A 23,338-nucleotide genomic window follows, 5' to 3' on the forward strand; every position below is an offset into this window, starting at 1 on the left:
AAGAAATATGAGCAAAGTTAAGCTTAAGGGATTGTATGTGCCAGTTGCACTAAGTGTCACAATTGCGAGTAAGGGAATTTGTTATCCTTGGTACAGAAGGATTGCCGCAAGGCGAGTAATGGTCATTGATGTTGTAAAACGACGCCAAAGATGAAGAGGTAAATCATCTATAGGTAGATCCTCGTGGCTTCAGCTCTTAGTGCTTCCCTAAAGGGGGGAATATAGAGTGATGTGGCATTAAGTCATAATTAAGTGATTCTAGTAATTATGGAATGGTAAAGGAAGAATGCGATGAAAATAAAAAAGGAGTGAACTTGCACTTACCCAATCCTACAAATAAGCTACGATTCCAGAACATTATGAAAGCACGATGTCAAGGAGAGGAAGTAAGGGCTTCTACCTCAGTTGTTATTGATAAATAAGGAGCCAGTGCGAGACATAAGTTAATGCAAAGGAAATAACCAAGAAAGATTACACGGAATATTGATATGAGAATGGGCCAATGAGTAGTTAGTAGTTGATCCAGGAAGAGCCTAGTTATGGCTAAACAAGAGGACACAAACAAATCAACAGATTGTGCAAGATGAACATAGTGAACCCCAACATGGGGAATTCAGTCTCGCAGATATGACATTGTGATACTTGAGAAATATTCATATAAGAGTCGGGGTAGTAAAGGTACTGTATGAGTGTTAGGGAAATAAAAGAAAGTCCCACTGGGAAGATAATCAAAATATTAGTCCAGAAGCAACCTTACAATCACAAGGGCATGGAGGTAAGTAACTACGAGTAATTATTGGCGAGGAAGGACATCAAAAAACAATTCCATCGGGTATACGATGTGATACGCTCACATCTTTACAAGAATCAGAGGATCCTCCCTAAGTACTACAATGAAAGACTAGCTGAGGAAGTAAGGAAGAAGGCTTCAATCTAAGCTCAGTAACCTAAGGAGGAAATGGTCTTGTAACAACAGTCTCACAACAACATTGTATGCACTCTATAGGAAAGTGGCACATACCGTGGCTAATGAATGGGAAGTAAAGTCAAAAGTAATTTTCTAGATCATATGAGTTGCACGAAAATTTCGGCATGCGTGGGAATTGAGATAAGCTAAGTATGCACGCAACAAGGGGGTAGAAAGACCAGGAAAAGTAATAGCTTACGCTTAAAGAAAGTTGAGAAGGAACAAAATGAATTATTCGATCAATGATCCAGAGTTAGTTACGTTATGAACGCACTTGAGATTTCGGAGCATTATCCATGCAGTATATATGTTGACAATCATACAGCCGTAGAAGACTCCGGTATAAGTTAAAATAAAGAATTGACTCCGGGACATAAACAAAAGATTGAATCGTTAAAAGATTGTATCATGGATATTCCATAGCGCCCATGACAGGCTAAAGTAATAACTAATACTAGGAGCCGCAGATCGGAAGATAGCTTATGCTTGCCTACATAAAGGCTGATCAGAAGAAAGAGCAAACTAAAGAGTTACATCAACTAAGTAAATCAGGAGTCTGATTATTGGACCCAGAAAATTTTAGACATCGTGATTGAGAAAATTGCAGAATTACTCTTAATATCAGAGGTACAAGAGAGATAGTACAACAACCATATTTTATGACGGCTCTATGATAAAGCCAGTTAGAAGAATACCCACCTCGTAAGAAGTCAGTATGAAGCTCCCACCGGATTATGTATGCACCAGAGGTGTAAGTATTATAATAAAACTTCAAGTTGCGAATGTGAATCATACCTATGCGGGGGGGGGGGGGGGTCATGAGAGAGATAAAAGACGTGATGCGAGATTTTAAGGTAAGTAAGGTAAAGGTGAACAACGTACGAGATACTCAGGTGCAGAAGGTTGTGAATAATCTATACTTCAGATAGAGGGCTAGAAACACTGGGATTAAATCCAGGAATGATAGAGGCATCGTTAGTGGCATATCTTCCAGCCTATGGTTTCTACTTATCGAGAGGTCTAGTTAAGAGAGTAAAGAAGAGTTAGAGACAATGTGGTGTCTCGCTTGATGTTCCAGAATGGCATAAGGAAATCTATGGTGCAAGCAAGTTGAAGGAAGGTTGCGAGTAGTATAAATAGATACGTATAGGTCGCAAGCTAAAGTATAGTAAAGCGACAAGGATTTATGACAAGAATAAGGATAAGAAAGGGCGAGTGAGAAGGTGACGAGAATGGATAAGTCCTCAGGATTAAGCCCATAAAAACAAGAGAGTTGATGATTTCTCTAAGTTATAGAAAGCTCAGTATAGCCTGACTGAACTCAAAGAAGTCTAAGACTAATGGCATTTAGAAGAGATGGAATGCCTCCTTGATAGTACAATGAGGGTGTAATTGTGATAGATAAAGGATGGCGATTGGGCCTTCGATTGAGTAATGATTTGATGAATTGTACATGATTAAAATACCCACGCAAGGAGAATCACATTGAGATGCTATGAAATACGATTATGGAAGTATAGTATCGTATCTCCCCCAGGTAGATCAGGAAAATCACTTCAAATATTCCACGACACAACGTGAGCCCTAGTGATTATGTAAGAGGTTTCAAGTTATCAGTGGTAGATTATAGATCAATATTGAGGTGAATCAACAATGGATGGACAAAAGCCACAAAGTATGAGATGAGATTAGGCCGTCATTCTTAAGATGAACAGTAATGAGGAAGTATTAAAGGACTTGTATTTATACATATGGGATAAGCAACGAAAGTAACCTGAAGTTCGGTAGTATACCTCAGTAACGATAAATCGAAGTAAGAGTTATGGTACCGTATGACCTACCTAGATGCAGTAAAAATCATGCGGATGGATAGCCAGGCCTATGAAATAAGATAAAGCAATATTCGTAAGTTCGACAAAGTATCGAGAAAAGAACTTTAGTACACCTATAGATGCCCAGAGGGACATCTTGTCAAATTATGTATATGTCGAGGCCTAGAGATTGGCTAACAGCTAAAGAGAAGAGTCACATAGGCGCACATACAAGGAAAAAGTCGTACAGGCTGCATGACAGAAGGTAGCAACAGATTTCGACCACAAGTCGTGGTGTGAGAAAGAGGCCTAAAGGGGGAATGCCCTGGCCTTTGGAATTATTCACAAAACAGTTTCCTAGATAACAAGGAGAGTACTAAAGTATTCGGAAGGCATAAGTCATGAAAATGATAAGTGCATCAGTCAACATTCGAGGACGAATGTTCCAAAGGAGGGAATAATGTTACACCTCATGTTTTCGTACATGGAAGTACGCCATAAGTAAACTGATGGAAGCTCAGAAAATGAGATGTTGCATCCCGCATTTTCGTACGTTGAATTTTCGTCATAAGTTAATCGACGTAAGTTCGAGAATGAGATTATTTTTGAGGTTATAAATATTATGATATTTCAAACGAGTTCGTGAAGGTAAGAGTGTAAGCAAATCGAAGAAAATGAGTTTCGTCGAAGTTTGACATTTTGAGATAAAATACGGTCCAAGCTATAATACCCCGTATTTATGGACTAGTGCCATACAAGGTACCACATGACCATGATAGTAAGGTGTATAAGGTATGTTAAAAGTGAGTAGTATTTTAAGTAATTTGAGATAATTCTTAATTATGTGGGTAATTGGTTAGATATTGAATTAGTGGGGGATTAATAAATTGATTAAGAAGAAGGGGTGAAAATTTGGATAAGTTGAAAGTGTAGTAACGTGGCAGCTAAAGAATCAAATAATTATGACTCAAAAGTAACTAAGTTATGTGGCAATTCTTAAAGAAAGTGAGTCATTTCCATTTAATAATGGATAGACGCATAAAACGTGAGTCATGTCCATTATTAAAAGACACAAGTCATAATTCCATTATGATATGCATTCAAAATAGAAATGTTTGTATGTTACAAAACCTAAGTTTCAAACGCAAGTCATATAGCAAATGCTAAGTACGGATCTTCAACTGTTCATACAAGATTTCACAGCATATCCAAGGAATCAAACGAGAATTCTTAGTATTTTAAGCAACAGATTTTTCCCTACTCCAATCTTGCCGTCACGTGTTTTGTCGAAGTTAACGTGTGTTAGAGGGATTGTTAAGAGAATCGACTCAGGTATGTTAAGGATGTCCCTTCTTTCTTTTTGGCATGATCTATACGACACGAACGAAACGAGCAAATGCACAACTTCCATAAATGGCTCTATTCATAGAAATACTAGAGATGCTTATGTTCTTGATTCCCCATGTGTCATATTATTTTATCATCTGTTCATGGGTCTCAAAAATATGTAAGTTGGTAAAGTTTATTTCATGATATTAATCAGAGGCATAATGGTCTTATGACGTACCGAGAGATTTTATTAACGTATTTCATATGCATTTCATGCATTTATACATGCACATTGACCCATGACCAGATATCGTTATATACGCGTGTATATATATATATATATATATATGGGATATGGGATATGGGAAAGGTTATGGCGTTATATACGCACCACCACCTAATCAGCTGGTATACATTAATGATTTGCCTACAGTGGCCGAAATAATGTGATGGGATGCCCTCAGAGGCTTGATGATGTTATGAACGCATATACCTATGCATGGTATGACATTTATATACATATGTATGACATTATAAAAATGAAATGATTCACAGAGCTATGCAAACGTAAATGTCGAGCATTTTACTCCATGTTTCTCTCATGTTTATTATTTACTGATTTTTATTCCTTACATACTCGGTACATTATTTGTACTGACGTCTCTTTTGCCTGGGGGCGCTGTGTTTTATGCCCGCAGGTCCCTATAGACAGGTCGAGAGCCTTCCAAGTAGGCTATCAGCTAAGTGGAAGATGTTGGTGCGCTCCATTTGCTTCGGAGTTGCTTGTTTGGTTAGTATGATTTAGATGGATATTGTTTGGTATGGCAGGACTCTATCCCGACCTTTATGAAAATTATGTATTCTTAGAGACTTGTAGACATATGTCATGTACGTAAAATATTATATGGCTTTGTCGGCCTATGTTGGTTATTTTGGTCTTATAGGCCCGTATGTCTTATGTATAAATTGGTATTACATGTTGTATTCTACTTATCTCATGGCAACTTTCCGGCTCAGTTATCTATGATAGTATGACATGAAAAGATACGTTATGTTGGTACTCGGTTGAGTAAGGTACCGGGTGCTCGTCGCGGCCCATCAGTTTGGGTCGTGACAGTATCGATCATTAGATGCTCTGCGATTGTAAAATTCAATTGACTATAATTTGAATCATCGCTGACTACAATTCTGTCAACATTAAAATCTCTGTATCTCCCAAAACTATCCCAATTACCATTTAGCTGAAGCATAATAGCTATTTTTGACATTATGTCGCGAAATTCAATACAATTGTAGATAATTGTTTGCAATTTGTTTTTCAAAACCTTCGCTTATGGTTGTGAAACCAGAGGAGACAGAGAAAACCAGAGTATCAGCGATGATAAACTGAGAAAATCGGCGTAATAGCAGGCTTAAATCAATTGCGATGACTGCGTCACAAAATTCTCGGAAGAATCCTACGCCATCCCAAAATCCCGCGTCTAAAAAAGGAAAGCTATTGCAGAAAGGATTCTAGTTTAAATAAATATATATAATTTGTAGACAAAAAGTGTTTAGGCCGGGTAATTAAGTAAACATGGATATTTTTGGTAATAAAGTTTCATATAATGTATAAGAACGAAAAAATCCCTATAATATATATATGTATAATCATCAGATTCTTTCTGGGCCAAGTATATACTTTGCGGGCCGATATGGCAGGACTTGGATCAAAGAGGAACACTTGGGTCGGGTCATTACGATTCGGAGGCTGACGTGTATATATGACTCCGCTAAAATATCCGAATAGATATCTTATCGTCAAGCTCTGCCAACTGAAGCCATTTTTCCCACTACTATGAAGCTAACCGGAAGAAGAAGAAACTGAATTGATTAAAAATGGCCTTGTCGACGGCGAAATTCGCAGAATTGCCACCACATTTGTTCTCCTCGTTTTCTACTCCTTCTACTCGACCTGCATTCTCTCTTTTCCTTAAACCCTTCTCATCTCTTCGCCGCACCGGCGGCAACACCAGAACCAACAACAGGGATCAACGGAAACCCTACCGAGATTCAAATTCCAATTCTACCCCTGTGAAGTCCAAGCCAAACAAATCTCACTCTTCTACTTGGCTAAACAAATGGCCCAACACATCTCCTCCAGTAGAACATTCGTCGTCCAATTCTAGAACTTTCGATTCCAACACGGAAACTAAATACTTCGACGAGAACAATAGTAGAGTAGGGACCACCGCCATAGAGAGGATTGTACTCCGTTTGAGAAACTTAGGATTAGGCTCTGACGATGAAGATGAAAATGAAGAAGAGGAAAATTCGAATTTGAATTCTAGTTCGGCAGTGCCAAGTATCGGCGAAGAAGAAAAATTAGGGGATTTATTGAAGAGAGATTGGGTTCGACCGGATATGATACTAGCAGAGAGTGATGATGATGAGGGAGATGATACATTGTTGCCGTGGGAACGGAGTGTGGAGGATGGAGAGGTGGTGGTGGAGGAGCAGAGGGGAGGGAAGAGGAGGACAGTGAAGGCACCAACATTGGCTGAGCTAACAATTGAGGATGAGGAATTGAGGAGGCTGAGGAGAAATGGTATGACTTTGAGAGAAAGGGTTAGTGTACCTAAGGCTGGGATTACAGGAGCAGTGTTGGAGAAGATTCACGATGCTTGGAGGAAGAATGAGCTGGTTAGGCTCAAGTTTCATGAGGTTTTGGCTCATGATATGAGGACTGGCCACGAGATTGTTGAGGTTGGCGCACTTGGCTTTACCCGTATAGCTTTATGTTGTCCCATTTTATGAAGCATACCTTCCCTTTTTTAGGTTGTTTAGAAAAGAATGACACCTTTCAATATTTAGAAATAATTTAATTTTAAATTTCTTATTTTAACTTTAATAAGTTGATTTATAGCCACACAAATGTCTAGGACATGTTTAACCACAAGTTTCAAAAGTCCGTGATTAGTCAAACACCGCCACATATATTGGGACGAAGGGAGTATTTGTTTCTATTTGCCTTGCTTTCTTTTGGCATGAATTTGTTTGACACTTTAGAATATTTCCAAAACTTGTGTCCTAAAGATTGCTTGTATATTTTGTTCTTCATATATTGTCCTTGTGCTGGCCAAGATTACATCCTATGGTATTAAACTAAAGTTCCAATTAGATTAGATAACACTTCGTAAACAATAATAGGAATCATCATTGTGATGAAGTTTCAGAAATGATATTGCTTTTTGACCGTAAATGGTCTCACTTAATTGAGAACAATGTTCATTATTTTTAAAAGGAATGAGTGCTATATAAGGATTCCTTATAGATGTAGAGTTACTTGAATTTGTTTTGAAATACAATTATTATCTTGTTAACAGTAAAAAATACGATTATTATCTTGTTAAAGATAAATAGTACAATTTTCGAGCAATTATCCATTAACTGTTGCAAGCAATTATGTCATTTAATTTATCTGAATATCGCATATGCTAGAAAAGGTGCAGTCCGCTTACTTCCTCTTTTTTCCGGTTGTCAGCGTCGAACAGGAGGGCTTGTGATATGGAGGGCTGGGAGCGTTATGGTGGTGTATCGAGGAAGTAACTATGAGGGGCCTTCTTCTAGATCTCGATCCGTGGATGAGGACGGCAATACTCTTTTTGTTCCCGATGTTTCCTCTGACAAATCTATTGCAAAAGACGGCAAAAGCTCTAATCCAGTTATTGAAAATCGTAATCAAGTTCATCCTCATCGTGTCCAAAACATGACTGAGGAGGAAGCAGAATTCAATAGGCTATTAGATGGTTTAGGCCCACGTTATGAAGATTGGTGGGGTACGGGAGTACTTCCTGTTGATGCCGATTTGCTCCCCCAGACAATTCCTGGCTACAAAACACCATTCCGGCTTCTTCCTACTGGAATGAGATCACGCCTAACAAATGCAGAAATGACTAATTTACGGAAAATTGCTAAATCACTTCCTTGTCATTTTGCTCTCGGTAAATTTCAACCATCTAAGTACAATTACAATTTTAGTTTTTAGTGTGACAACATGGATTATCTTCCTGGTGTCCCTTTTAGGGAGAAATAGAAATCATCAAGGGCTGGCTGCTGCTATAATCAAGCTTTGGGAGAAGAGTTTAGTTGTTAAAATTGCAGTCAAACGTGGAATTCAGAATACAAACAACAAGCTGATGGCTGAGGAGTTAAAGGTGTGTTAGAATGTTTGATATGATTTTATCCCAGATAAAAGAAATATAAAAGAATGTTTTGATATGTTAGTTGCTTCTGTTAGTTACTTCTTTGAGTCTTTGTGTGATGCCATATGAACTGGGAAGTACTATTTATCATCGTTAGAGGGGATTCCAATTTCATGACCGAGGACATGACCCTTGATAGGAAGGTATGGAGGTCGAAGATTAGGATAGTCGCGTAGGTAGTCTAGAGTGTTCATAACAGTAGTATTGGCACGCAGTCTCGCTTTCTGTCGATAGTAGGTTTTAGGTTTTAATGACTAACCGTTGTTTTCTTTCATTGTTGATCACCTTAGTGTCTTCTTATTTTTATTCTGCTTTTATATGGTTTTTTGGTACTGTCCCTTCTTGTCTATATTTTCATTAACATGGTGCTTATGCTTTCCTGAGCCGAGGGTCTATTGGAAATAACCTCTCTATCCTCACAAGGTAGGGGTAAGGTCTGCGTACACACTACCCTCCCCAGACCCCACGGTGTGGGATAATACTGGGTATGTTGTTGTTGTTGTTATTGTTGTTGTTGTAGGTGCTAAGGCTGTTAGTCATATCACCCAAGTTTGTTGTTTACAAGTAAATACTTCTAGAGAAAATATTGGCCCCCACCTTATTAAAAAAAAGGAGAAAGTATTGGCTCCCTGCCTCCCACTTTGTGTTCTCCATATCCTTTTTCCTTCTACAGAGACCACTGATTTAGTTCTAGAAAAAAGAAGAAAAAATTGATCCTGTTAATGTGAACCAGAAAAGTCGTCTGGAAAAGATGTTACAGAACTTTTGAGTTTAGAAGACATCTTAGTTGTTCCTCGTGCCACTTCTAAAGTGCCATATTTATCCCATCATGGCTTGATACTTGACTGTACAGAATGTTTTCCCCACAAAGCTCACGCTACGTATCCTGTCATATGTGATCTTGTAGCTCATCATAAGCTTCACACTACAAAGTGTTTCAGTAATCACCAGTGAGTTATGGGTATACCCTATTTTGGAATCGCATATCAACTGATATCAGTTATATAGTGTTATGGTAATAGGCTTATCCAAGAATCTTGGAATTTCTTAAAATTATACCTTCTCTGTAGTTGAATTTCATACGAGTATTCTTGCATGGACTTTCAGATATAAAGCTTCGTTTGTCCTTTTTTTACCGGAGACGTAGTGCTTCTATGAGAATTCTTGTACCGTATTGATGGGAAGTCTATGGTTTGTTGGTAAATAAGAGAAACTATGTAAAAAGCTCGCCTGCCATTTTTTTTTGTGTGTGTGTGTGGGGGGGGGGGGGTGTTGTGTTGTAGAATAGTTGCTTAGAAAGTATAGCCCACTGAGCAGCACATAATACTTGTATCCCTTTGAAATTGGATCCTTTGAGTATTATCGCTAACATATCAGCTGTATCTCAGAAATTAACTGGGGGAGTCCTACTACTTAGAAACAAATATTACATTATCTTTTATCGAGGAAAGGATTTCCTTCCACCTACTGTTGCGGCTGCTTTAGCAGAAAGGCAAGAGATAACAAAACAGATCCAAGATGTTGAAGAGAAAACGCGGAGCAGTCCTGCTGAAGCGACACCATTGGGCACAGATGGACAGGCTGTTGCCGGTACTTTAGCCGAATTTTATGAGGCTCAGGCTCGGTGGGGAAGAGAAATATCTGCTGAAGAACGTGACAAAATGTTAAAAGAAGCAGCTAGAGCTAAGATTGATAGAGTAGTCAAGCGGCTTGAACATAAACTTGAGCTTGTAAGTGTGTCTTTTCACCTCTAATCTGAAAGCTCATCTCTTGAATGATAAACCATCTAAAAGTTTCTCACATTAGTTTTTTTCATGATAACACATTGCCTTTATTGCACTTTATCGTAGCATTCTGTTGCAACTGATTATCTTTTTTGAATCCGTCAATTTCCTTTTTATGACTTTGAAGATCTTGTTTTGGTGCGATCTAGGTGTATTGATAGATACTATTCTAGCTTCGGAAAGTTTCAACTGATGAGCTATAAAATTCTTTAGATTTGCTGTCTTTGTCATTCTTCATTATGCCCTCATATTGTATAGGCTTTTGTTTCTCCGAAATTTTTCTTTTTCTTCTCTCTTCCTTTCTTGCTTTCCTTCTTTGTTTTTTTGATAAAGTAACGAGTTTTATAGAAAAAGGCATCAAGAAGATGCAAACCTTTCTTGCTTTCCTTCTTCTTCTTTTTCTTCTTCTTTTTCTTCTTCTTTTCGAGCAGAGGGTCTATTGGAAACAATCTCTCTACCTTCATTAGGTAGGGGTAAGGTCTGCGTACAGACTACCCTCCCCAGACCCCACATGTTGGGAATATACTGGGTATGTTGTTGTAATCTTTTTTGACTCTTTTGAGATTCAGATTTTTCTTCCTTCTTCCCCCCACCTAAATGTTTGGCTCTTCTGAAAATGTCCTGCCAAATTAATTTATTTTTTTATTCCCTTAATCTTGTTTCGAAGATTATTTTTACCTAGCCTTGTCTCAATTTTCATTTTGCTGTTCCTTTGTCTATTAAGTAATCGTTTTTATGTGGTGCGTAAACAGTCCCAGGCCAAGAAGCTTAAAGTAGAGAAGATTTTAGCTAAGATTGTGGACTCCTGGATTCCTGCTGGTCCTTCTGATGACCTGGAAACAATAACAGAGGAAGAAAGGGTCATGTACCGTAGAGTTGGATTAAGAATGAAGTCATACCTTCCACTTGGTGAATTTTCATTGTTCTTGGACGTAAACAATAATTGTGGTCAGTCTGTTGATTACATCCTGTATTTAACTGAGAACTCATGTATAATTACCTACCAGGTATTCGTGGTGTCTTTGATGGTGTTATTGAGAACATGCATCTGCATTGGAAACACAGAGAACTTGTAAAGTTGATATCAAAGGAAAAAGAACTTGCTTTTGTTGAAGAAACAGCTAGACTTTTGGAATATGAAAGTGGTGGGATTCTAGTGGCAATAGATAGAGTGCCAAAAGGTTATGCTCTTATTTTCTACCGTGGGAAGAACTATAGGCGACCCATCAGCCTCAGGCCAAGGAACCTTCTGACAAAAGCAAAAGCACTAAAACGTAGAGTGGCACTACAGCGTTACGAGGTTTTTCATCTTACATGTCAGCTGTCCCATCAAAAAATAATGTTATCTCTCTTTTTACTGATAATCTGCTTGTTTTATCTGGCTTCCCAAATGCTGTCTTGTAGGCTCTCAGTCAGCATATGACCGCGCTGGAGACGTCAATAGAGCAAATGAAAAGGCAAATTGTAAGACAAAATCTGAGCTTGAATTATGCGTTCATGTAGTGCAGTTTGCTAATATACCCTTTGTTACCATTCACTCTGCTTCCTCTTGATTTGGGCTCTTTAATTATTCTGCCTGCGTGTCATTTATAATTAGATGTTTTCCTTCATAAAAAAGATCCCCAATTTTGCAAAACATTTCAGGAGGCTTCTGACTCCAACTCTGTTAGCTTTTCAAAAAGATTAACTGGATCCCTTCTTTAGTAGTTTTTGCAAAGAAATATAGTTCAAATATTATAAGATAAAACAAATGTTCCCAAATTAAGGCCAAAATCCTAATATGTGGAAGTTGACTAAACTCCGATTCAGTTAAAAATTTCAATTCAGAATCTTTTAGAGATGGAACAAAGAAGTCTGAGACTGATCTTTGTAAACCACAATTTCCAGAGAAGGATAACATCTGAGGGATTTTCGTTCATCATTGTCTTGATAACACCCAATCTTATATGCTAACTGGGTCTTTTGATAACATTGGTGACATGTTTCTGGAATTCAAACTGTAGGCAAGTCTGGACTCATCTTCTCCCATCTTTACTTGTCTTCAGTGGGATATTTATTACCTTATTAAGAAAAAGATCATTGAGATATTTCATAGCTGTTTAAGTACTATTGGAACTAGCACCAATAGGCTCTTGAAGATGCGAAAAATAGTCGCTGGAAAAACTGAGGTTGCTTTGTGAATTAAATTTGTTTTTGTAATATATAACATATTTGCAGCTACACTGTGTTCACTAGAATTTTTGAAGTTCAAAGTGCGTATATCAACTTGCCATACATGTTAGATAACTGAATCTTCTTCTTGTATGTCCATAGGGTGATGTTGGTAATGCAGACATCAATTCTAGCAACTTGGAGACGCTTGATCAGTTCAATCATGTCTCAGAATTTTCCCAAGTGAGTGCACAATGATTTCTTTGGCTGTCTAGGAAAAATCTTGGAGGTTTCTTATACAATTGTCAAGAATTGTCTTTAACTGACCACTTAGCAGGGCTTCCTCTTGTCTTAACTGTTAATAGTTCCTTGAAGTGTGGGGAGGGAAGGCACGGCCGGCTCTAATGTGTTGAGCAGTAAGGCTTGTGCCTTGGGGCCCACGTTTTTTAAAAATGATGGATTTATAGGTATTTAAAAAATAATATTTAGTACTTTTAATACAAAAGTAGAGTTTTTAATATAAAAGGAAAGAAAGCTCTTTATATGCATAAATAAAGTAATAATTTGACTTATTTAAACATGGGTGGATGAATAGTTTTCCCAACGTTTCAATTTTTCACTTCTTACTCCTTCATTAGATAACGTGTAAAAATTTTACTCTCCCTTTCTTAATTTGTCCAAGTCAATCTTTCTTTTCCCGATATCTTCATATTTCAGAAACCCCTACATATTTTCTGTCTTTCTCTTTAATATTCTTACTCACCTTCTTTCTCCAAGAATAAGCTTCCAATAGTTCTATACTTCTATTGCTCTATAAAATCATATCTAAAATTAACAATATCTCAAGAAAGATTAAATGAGTTGGAAATATTATCAATTAAAAATGAATTATTAGGGAAAATCGAGTATAAAAAGAATTATTAATACTTTGTATCTCAAAAAGTTAGAAAAATAGACTTTAAATAAAAACATATCGTATAACGTTCTTTTAAAAATTTAGGCCTCATATTAAATTTTGGCTTTAGGCCTCCCATATACTTGAGCCGCCCCTGAGGGAAGGGGTCCTCTCTCCCCGGAGGAAGGAAGGGTGAACTTTTGTATTTCAGGAAGAAGGATCAAAATAACGAAATACTTACCAGAAGAAAAGATCAAATTATAATGATTGCGGAATATTCATATTAACTTACTTTTTATTCGGTGTGCAGAGTGAAGATGAAGGTTCATCGCTGGAGTTTGATAGTGACGAGGATGAAGATCCTGAATGGAAAAATGATGATGATTCAGAATACTCCAGTCTCGAGGACAATGAAACAGGATAACAGCATTTCATGGCTAATTCCTTAAGAGGAACTGCATTATCATGGCCATAGTCCTATTGAGGTAATTGTACCGTCTTATGCCTTCATTATTATTAAAACTATGCTTAAAAGCTCTTATTCCTTAAAATAATAAATACATATTCAATATAACTTTATAAAACTTATACATTATTCTACCGAGTGAAAAAGGAAAAAGAAATGGCAGGAAGCGAAGAGATTAGAACTAGTTTGCTAGGGCACTTCTGACCCGGGAAAGTGTAATGATTCAACAGACCGGAAGAACAAGGAAATTATTTTTCGCTTCAATTCTAGATGCCACTAACAGCATGAAATGTCTCAACTACTTGTTTGTATTTAAAACCTCATAATGTCCGTCATAACAATGTTATTGCTCTTTAGAATTGCTCTAAGCGTGGTAGTAGTCTTCAACTACAAGATTTTACTCTTTGATATACTGGTCAAATATTTGTAGAAGATGCCTAATATGTGCAAACTACTTAGTTTAAGTGTTGGGATATGCATTTAAAATTCACTACACTTTTTAACCAATGGCATGCTAACAGTGGCATTAACTTCCAGTACCTACTTTTATATTTGCAGATACACTGGAAATGAAAAAGAAACACATTAACCAAAAGTGATAAGAACTACTCATATTGACCAAGTATGATACTGTATCTTGCAGCCACAACAATCATCTTTCTGAGGTTAATAAATCTCCCAAGTATTTGCTTATGGCCATTGATGGAGCCTTTGGATCACTGGTCGATTCAAAATTTGGAAGGGCTTCTCATCGTGCAATTCATCCAAGCTCAACTGGCCCGAATTGTACATTGACGGATTAGCTGGAGGGCTCGTCTGCTGATGCCCAGACTTTACTATCAACTCATAGCTTTGGACCTTTGGTGAACATTGTACTGAGTGTAGATGTAATTGCTTTGTCAACCATTTTTTTGGTTCTTCCAGTTTTTGTAATTACTTTGCTGAATCATAGAGAAAACAATGAGAAGGATGCATCACATATCAAGGAAAGAAAGAAGAGATCTGAAAAGATAACAAGAATAAGTTATCCCTCCATTTTTAACTAGTAAAAGATTTTAGGTTTTCTACTGAATCTATAAGAAGAGAATCTTTGTGATTCCACTAAACTATAGAGACAACTTTTATGTGGTTCCTACTTCTTGAGAAACTCTTTCTCATCTTTCAGGGTATAAGTACAAATGAAGGTGAAGATTTGTTTTCAATATGCACCGAGCAGAACTGAGTATCAGAGAGTTAACCCAAGGAATGAAAGGCTTTCTTCAGATCGCAAATTTTATTCGCTATTGTCCTAGGAACTTTATTATCTCTAAGGGCTTTGTTGTGCTTTTAGTTTCTAGGATCACTAAGGATAAAATGAAATTTAACCACGTCAAACATTATGTATGGCCTGAGGTTTTGATGTTATGGTAAGTGTCATATAAGAGCTTAAAGTTAGGTTTTATTATAAAGGCATCATAAAATTAATTTACAGAACACAAATGACACTGCCATGCGACAATAAGCTGAACTAAGTGTCAAACATATGTGAGTGTCTTCTACATGCCTTAATATTTCATAAAATGGATGTTTTCAAGTACATATAACACATTATGCTGCTTTCTCAATGACGTCGCTAATTGCTGTCTACCTAATGATTTTACAGCGGGAGCATCTCACTATTGCATGAATCGCGCCTTTACTCAAATTTAATACCGATCATAAGGTTACTAAGAAAAAGAAGAATGATATCTTTGTCTTCAGTTTGGATATCTGACTGAAGGGGGGGGGGGGGTAGGAGTGGAGAAGCACGGATTATGTACCAACCTCCATATGTCATGAAAAATTACTAGATCAGCATCCATAGACATGAATGTCTGAATTTCCCCTTCACTTTTGATCTCTCGGGCACTAGGTACTGCTCTTAGGCGACTATACTATTTCGCAATCTCATATTTGAGTTGCATTAAACTATGCTAATGCAGTACCATGCTACATGCAAGTGACAATAGATACAAAAGAAAGAGGAAAGGGTCCAAAAGATGACATATATGCACCAAAGGAGCTCCACCAACACCTATAAGCAAAATTTATGATTTGCTGACCACATGACAGGAAACCCTAATTGAGCTAGGAAAAATAACCTTAACGAGGGGGGGGGGCACACCATTGAACTAGGGGTGCACTGTCCATCTACACCCAGTGGAACTGGATATATAGTAAAGTCAATTAGCCAGACAGTGATATTCCAATTTCTTCGCAAAATTGTCTTTTGCAGCACTTGCTTCTAATTAACCGAGCATTTGTTGCAACTGAAGCACTTGATTCCTTTGCTCTGGAGGTAGCATGTTAATCTGTTCCGGGGTCAGACTCCTTACTTGCTGAAGAAGTGCATTCTCCATCTCCGGACTCAGCTGCACATCAACAAGATTAACTTATTTTTGGCCTGAAACAGAAAGTAAAACCAACAGTCATTTCTAAAACTAAATAACTGAATAATAGGACTGCAGATATTACTGCTGTCGGTCTAGAAGGCTGATTGCTAGGGCCCATCTGGACAGGGAATGGTGGTGGTCCTGGGAGATGTGTTCCTGATGTATTCTCTGGTAAGCTCGGAATCCGAGGAGATACTCGATCTGCTTGCATTGAACTTCCAACTTGATGGAATTCTGGTCTCAAATGTGAACCTCCCATCTAGATATATGCACATACAAAATGCATGTTAAATCTTATGATGAAAGCCGGCATAGTAAAGAGAGTTAAGAGTTAAGAATTCTCTTCAAACAATAGACACCAAAATTATCGTGCGTTTTGGACCGTTACCAGAACTAACATGTAACATTGCTCTTGGAAACACCATGTTACAAAAAGAAGATTTGGGAATGGATAACAAGCTATACTTTGTCAAGGTTTGAACTTTATTGAAGATATACTTAAGTATATAAGGTGGGCCAGTAGTTTCAAAGGGCCAAATAGATTAACAATATTTGATGGTCAAATAATAACACTGACAATTGAAGTCAAAATAGAATAGTTAGTTTGGGCCGGAGGGACCAAGGGAGTTGGAATGATTTGCAATTTAAAAGAAAGTCGGTAACCCAAATTTTTCAAAAGAAATCAGTACACGTAAAACTTCATTCACGTGCTAAATGAGCAATAATAGAATGCTAACTATGGAGGAGTATAGCGTACCTTTATCCCTATTAGCCATTTACAATCCCGCGTAACTACCGATCATGACATAAGACATATTTAACATGGATAGGTAGAAAATCTTAGTAGGTGTTTGGACATAAGAATTGTAAAATTCGAAAAAATGGTGAAAAGTTTTTTTAAGTGAAAATGGTATTTGAAATTTAAAGTTGTGTTTGGACATAAATTTCAATTTGGGTTGTTTTTGAAGTTTTGTGAGTGAAAATTTTAAAAAACAGCTTTTTGCAATTTTTCAAATTTTCTAAAATTTCCAAAATGCATCTTCAAGTGAAAATTGAAAATTTTATGAACAAACGCTGATTTTTTTCGAAAAATCTTCCATCAAATTTAATGTCCAAACGGGCTCTTAAACACAGCAAAATTGGCATGGAACTCATGCATTGTTTAAGAGGTAACTATTAAGTGGCACTTAAAATTTAACAATAGTCCGTCCTTATTAGAATTGACCAAGTTTAGCAGAGCAAGTAACAGAATGATCAGGCTTACATGGCCAGGAAGACCAACAAAGATAGAAATAACATAAAGTTTCGGTTACGTAGATTTTAAAAACTACGGCACCTGATACAGCGACTGAGGTGGCAGCTGACTTGGAACTGGTGGTTGTCCCGGTAGAAAAGCAGGTCCCATGCTTGCCGGAGGCCTCAGCGCAGGCTGAGTGATAAAAGGAAAATTTATATCATATGCAGGAAGGAAACCTTAAATTCACTAAAGGCATAATGCTCACGTGATAAGCAGGCTGTGAATGATGGTGGTGCTGAGTTGCTCCAGATTGAGAAAAACCAACATTGGGCCCCATGTGAAGGTGAACTTGATGGGGGAAGGGTTGCATTGGTGGTCTCACTTGTGGCGGTAGTTGTGGTTGCATAATGAGGTGTTGGTTGCCACTAGTTTGCATTGGTTGTTCCAACTGGGAGGATGCCGGAGGCATTTTTGATTGAAGATGAGATGGCAGCGGTGAAGCAGAATGATGAGGAAGCGATGGCATGTTAGGAATTTGAGAGGTTTGTGGTAAAGAGATTGGTGTGGCTTGAGCACCAATATGTCTCTTTGGCTGCTGCACTGACTGCAATGGATGAGACGGCAAGGATGGAGGTTGAAGGTTTGAGGGTGGGCGAGAAGCAGATGGCGCAGTTAGAGAAGGTTGATTCTGCTGCTGCTTTCTTGTTTGCTCCTGAATGCCAATTTGCTCTGACAACGATGGAGTGGTCTGAACATTTGACTGTGGAAGCTGAGATACTGACTGCTGGGGATTCAATGCTCCTGTCGGCTGTATGGCTGGAATCTACAAATAGAAAAAAGAGTAAATATCTGCAACTGCATTGCATTTAGACATGGAGTATGGATATCACAAGGTCAAAAGGATGAAACACTGACTTACTGCTTGTGGTGGCTGCACCATCCCCAGCATTATTTGTGCCTATAAAACCCATCATTATAAAAGTCCAGATCAGACAATCAGAAATCAACAAAGGAACTCCAAATTCATATGTTGGGTTCCAATTGTGAAAGCTGTCTCTTTTTTCCAAGAATCTTGTGATGACTCACAATAGAAAACAGACAGCAACTCTTTAAAACATCGTCCACATCACAGTAAATCGTTTGCAAGAGGGAGGAAGGGGTAGCTGTCTTTTAGCCATGAAACTTGATATTTCACCTAGCTCCTCTAACTGTCAATTATCAAATATTAAGCTTTATGATCCCTCACATTAGTGATCCTGAAACATGAATATCTACTTTAAGTTTAAAACCAAACGAGTCACTTTATTAACGGAATTAAAACCCTGATTTCAGCATTATAACAACCAATAGGAAGCAAAAAGCAAAAAGAGATAAGAACCTAGAATAATAACGCTCAAAAATAGATACGAGGTCAAAGTCAAACAAACAAGCAAACTTAGGGGAGAGAGAGAGAGAGAGAGAGAGTGAAGGTAAAAGAAAACCTGAAAGAGTGCTCTAGTCAAGCTAGGGTTTTGAATGAGAATTTGCCTTGCTTGTTGCTGGTTCTGTTCCACTAGCGTCTACATAACAGCCCAATTAGAAAATCCGTGCTAATAATTTACAACAATTTTATCAAGTAGCTCTAGGAAAAGAATACAAGTAACAAACGAAATGAATGAAAACTGAACCTCATTAAACCTTCAAGTAGCTCAACAACGAATTTGCGTATGGATATAACTCAAACACATAAATAGGAGTACCTTCATCTGAAACATAATGTCGTAGAGCTGGTTTTTGGACATTCCGGCCATCTTCGCCGACAATCCGTCGGCGGCCATTTTGCTCCCGCAATCTCTTCTACCGGCACTCTCAGTCGGAGGAAGAAAGGAACGGGGGCCTTTTCATATTGGGGTATTTTATTTGGAAAATGGTTGCCGCTTTATTACACTTTCATGGCCCAAAATTGTGGCCCGTCATAATGGCCCACTAGTAGAATTTTCCACGTAGAAATGATACCAGCTAGCCACTCTAAGGGGTCTTTGGTCGGGAAAAAGTTATCTCACGATTAATTATTTCAGAATTAATTATCTTGATATTACCTATCCCATCCTCTCGTAGAGATAAAAAAATATTGCAATCTCGGGATAACTAATTCTGAAATTAGTTATACCACGATTTTATTCTAACCAAACATGGGATAAACTCATCTCAATTTAATCCCGGAATTAATTATCCCTTATCTTTCATATCAAACGAGTCCTAAAGGTTTTTATTTAGAAATTAGCTATTTTTTCTTGAATTTATGTTTTTCAGTTCTATTTTTCAAGATACAAATATCCTGAATTAAGATTTTTAATTGTCTTGAAATTAAGATTTTTAATTTAAATTTTTAAGATAAAATAAGTATTGGCTAACCTCCCAACCTTAAGAATGGTTGTTAGTGTACTCCCCCCCCCCCCCCCGCAGTTTTCATTGACAAAAAAGCGAATTTTATTAGTTGTCCCTTTTACAAATGATATATATATATATTTTTATTATTATTATTTTTACAACGGATATCTTTTTTAGACCACAATTTATAAATTCTTTTTGACAAACTAAAAAACTTCTTAGAAAATATTAGACTTTAATCTAAAATTTTGTAAGTTACTGCAAACGTTAGATCACGCTCTAATGTTTTGTCAGCATAATGAAAATTATTTGCGCAAATATTAGCCTCAGAGTCTAATATTGTCGAGAAAGAGTAACTTCCAAAGGGCTATATTTGCACATATTTATAATATAGAGAATATCTAAACGGAGGCGCATGCACAGAAACTAATTGTTTATGACCTATTACTAATTTGCACACAAATTTCGTACTTTCTTTAGACACTTGATTTATAATCTTTCCCTGGGAAATTGAAGTCGGTATTCATTTAATGAATTTATAATTTTCATGCCTTTAGAAGTCGTACTTTCTTTAGACACTTGATATTTTACACGCGCGCGGGGACACACACACACACATATATATATATATATATATATATATATATATATATATATATATATATATATATGTTTACCCGAAAAACGAATAAAGTTAAATTTATACGTAGTTCTAAGGATACGCAGTATAACTTGGTACAAATCGAAAAAGTAAGTAGAAACATATATCGAATATTGACTGTAAAAAAGGAATGAAATACAAACCAAATTGAATAGATAATGATTTACAAACAAGCAAGATGAATCAATGTGCAAACTCAAAAAGGATAATCTCAACTATATATCAATGTAATAATCTTTAGAATGTGAATGTATCAATGTTTTCTTCTCTAGATGTTTCCATCTCCCTTACAAAAAATGATGCCCACTCCTAATATAATGGAAAAATCATGCTTTGGATATAATAAAAAATACATAGTGGAGATCTCATGATAGATTATTTAATTAGTTTTTCCTTAATTTCCGCCGAGATCCTCTCCCTCAGTGCGGCTACAACGACTCTTTGTCTCATAGCTCGATCTTGGTTGGTCTTGATATTGATCGATCTCCGGGTCTCGAGCTCGATATTGACTCGGCCTCGGTATTTGACTCAAACTCGATATCGACTCGGGCTCTGTATTGACTCGAGCTCGATATTGACTTCGAGCTTGGTATTGAATCGAGCTCGATATTGACTTTGAGCTCGGTATTGATCGGTCCCTGAATTTTGAGTTTGATAACCTGGCTTCGGATCTCATCTCGATATTATGAAGACGACCATTGGTCCATCATGTTCCATCTTGACTAATTACACAAAGGGCAAATCCGGTTTTGACCATATATAGATAGTCCCCTCGTTTCTCGGGAAGAATGTGGCGAGAAACGACATGATTTTCCAACGATATAACTAGATATACACTGACATTTGCATCAAGCCCGACCATGATGTACGTGATAAATATCCCGTCGGTTCAGTTATCAAGGCATTAAATGTGCGTCAGACGATGGCCGGCCACTGCTGATTTTGAACCGTCATTATCAGGCTTATAAATATTCAAACTTTTATCCACATCCAAACTTTTTACCTAAAAGTTTTTCTTCTGCTCTTGTATCCTCTTCAAAAAATCCCTCTGCTTTATATACTTTATATCACAAACAAGTTCAATTCTCTTTCCTTTATTTATCAATGGCGAAAACCTCCAAAACGGTGCCGCAAAAAGAGGTTGTTTCTTCATCGCGGCCTACCGGCGGTGAGGATACGACGGAGACCCGCCCCGAGGAGTTCGTTCCGTTAGGGTGCTCGACTGTCATTGATTTCAAAGTTGAAAAACCTTCTTTAGTACAGGGCCGATGTGAGCCGATCTCGAGGTACCAGTATTCAATCACCGAGAAAATTCTCGAAAAGGTAAAAAAGGAATGCAACTGGGGCGACAAGCACGTGGTAGTTCCATCTCCCGAAGAATCAATTACTACCCACGTGGAAGGGTTCTTAAGTGTCTATACTTATCCTTTCGCGTTGGGTCCATTAGATCCCGACATCGTCGCTTTTTGTAAAAGATACGATGTGACCCTTGGCCAAATTCATCCTTCGTTTTGGAGAATAGTGTTTCTTCTTCGATTCTTCTCAAGCAAATTTGAGGGGTGTCTTTTCACCCCCGATCACCTTATGCGCCTTTATAGTCCCCGACTCTATCGAGGAGGGCTGATCAAGCTAGCTCGCTGAGCCACTAAAGCGTCGTTCTCGAGTATAGACGAAACTCTTGATCGAGGTTGGATGGGCCTGTTTGTTCAAGTCAAAACCTCAGACCTGATTTCTACCACCGACATGCCGTTTCCTGAGAAATGGAATATGAGCCGTGAGTATTTTCTTCCTTTTGAGCATTTTAATTTGGGACCGCCTTTAATTTTCTTGATCCACTCTTTCTTTTCTGTTGCAGTTGTGGCTCAGATGCTGGAACCGATCCCGGACCTTAAACAATGGGTTGAAGGTCTCGTGCTGCAGAGACCGTATTCTGAGCGTGCTTGGGTGAAACTATCAAAGGGTCGATGGGAGGCCCATAGTCATGGTAAGTCTCTTTCTCAATTTGTTTGTAGCTCAATCTTCTTCACTTACTTACCCCATTTTATTCCTTTGTAGGACTCGGGAAAGATGTTGTTATGAGGCCCCCGTATGGTGATGAAGAGGTCCCCGCCCCGAAGCAGGTTAAAAAGAGGAAGAGAAAAGATGCACCGAGTCCCCCGATCTCGGACAAGAAAAACCTGGTGAAGAGAACTCGCACATCCAAGGGGGGCTCCAATATCATGCTTTGAACTCGATCCGCCAATTAAGGGACGAGCCCGAAGAAGAAGAAGAATAAGAAGAAGAAGAAGAGGAGTTAGCCCGTGTGCGGGCCAATGTTGTGATACAACAATCCTCCGAATCGGTGGAGGTTAACAAGAGAGTTCTGGCCGTGATTCCCGAACAAGGGAAAACCGAGAATATTCGATCTCGAGCTGAGATGGTCGAGGGAGATACTGAGGGCAGGATATCTCGGGCAGAAGATATCTCGAGGGACGAGCTACGGATAGTCAATATTATTGGATCCCCTCAGATATCAGATGCTATGATCCGCGAGGCCAGCATGTAGGAAGGCCGATCCTACGAGGGCATTCAGGAGCCGACCGATATCCACGGTTTTCTGGACGGGATCGAGTCAGCTGCCTCAGAGGAAGTTACCAGGTTTGATGGATTACGGATACCAAAGAAAACATCATGGTCGGGCTTTGCCGGGTATTCATCAGTCCCGAAACTGGTGGACCGATTCCCGGCCCCGAGTATTGATCCCGATCGTAGGCGAAGGGTAGTGCTCTCCGTCCCGGAAGATACCCGAATTTTTTCTTCCCCCATGGGGGTCGCCAGTTACCTTCGTTCCTTGGTAACCGAAGAGGATTAATCAATGATGAATGCGGTATGACCCGCCTGCCTTTTCAACGAGGCCTAGTATGCTCTGAATCGGGTAACTTTGATGGCATATTTGTTGTTTATTCTTTACATTTAGATATGTAGTTAATTCTATCATTTTTCCTATGTTTGTAGGCTTCAGTGCTGTATCAC

At 38.2% G+C, this 23,338-nt stretch overlaps 2 protein-coding genes across 4 annotated transcripts; one reads left to right on the forward strand and one right to left on the reverse strand.

The window, feature by feature from the left end:
* The first annotated feature begins 5,897 nt into the window (after positions 1-5,897).
* On the forward strand, positions 5,898-14,849 carry LOC104107464 (CRM-domain containing factor CFM3, chloroplastic/mitochondrial). Of its 2 annotated transcripts, none has more exons than XM_070197725.1 (10): positions 5,898-6,852; positions 7,631-8,090; positions 8,173-8,303; positions 9,740-10,081; positions 10,888-11,044; positions 11,143-11,435; positions 11,540-11,599; positions 12,449-12,529; positions 13,492-13,666; positions 14,206-14,849. In XM_070197725.1, the coding sequence occupies exons 1-9, from the start codon at positions 5,986-5,988 to the stop codon at positions 13,603-13,605; spliced, it is 2,505 nt and encodes an 834-aa protein (XP_070053826.1). In that variant the 5' UTR covers positions 5,898-5,985; the 3' UTR covers positions 13,606-13,666; positions 14,206-14,849. The 2 variants fall into 2 exon arrangements, with proteins under 2 accessions (XP_070053826.1, XP_070053827.1); XM_070197726.1 differs by having other exon boundaries at positions 14,291-14,849.
* A 712-nt stretch (positions 14,850-15,561) lies between these two features.
* Positions 15,562-19,196, reverse strand: LOC104107463 (cleavage stimulating factor 64-like). Of its 2 annotated transcripts, none has more exons than XM_009616280.4 (7): positions 19,035-19,196; positions 18,777-18,854; positions 18,215-18,253; positions 17,561-18,118; positions 17,395-17,487; positions 16,141-16,317; positions 15,562-16,037 (listed from the first exon to the last, which is right to left on the reverse strand). In XM_009616280.4, the coding sequence occupies exons 1-7, from the start codon at positions 19,110-19,112 to the stop codon at positions 15,915-15,917; spliced, it is 1,146 nt and encodes a 381-aa protein (XP_009614575.1). In that variant the 5' UTR covers positions 19,113-19,196; the 3' UTR covers positions 15,562-15,914. The 2 variants fall into 2 exon arrangements, with proteins under 2 accessions (XP_009614575.1, XP_070053828.1); XM_070197727.1 differs by lacking the exon at positions 19,035-19,196 and adding an exon at positions 18,382-18,551 and having other exon boundaries at positions 18,777-18,860.
* Between the last annotated feature and the right edge of the window lie 4,142 nt (positions 19,197-23,338).

The sequence above is a fragment of the Nicotiana tomentosiformis genome, chromosome 3 (assembly GCF_000390325.3).
Source record: "Nicotiana tomentosiformis chromosome 3, ASM39032v3, whole genome shotgun sequence".
Taxonomy (NCBI): Eukaryota; Viridiplantae; Streptophyta; class Magnoliopsida; order Solanales; family Solanaceae; genus Nicotiana; species Nicotiana tomentosiformis.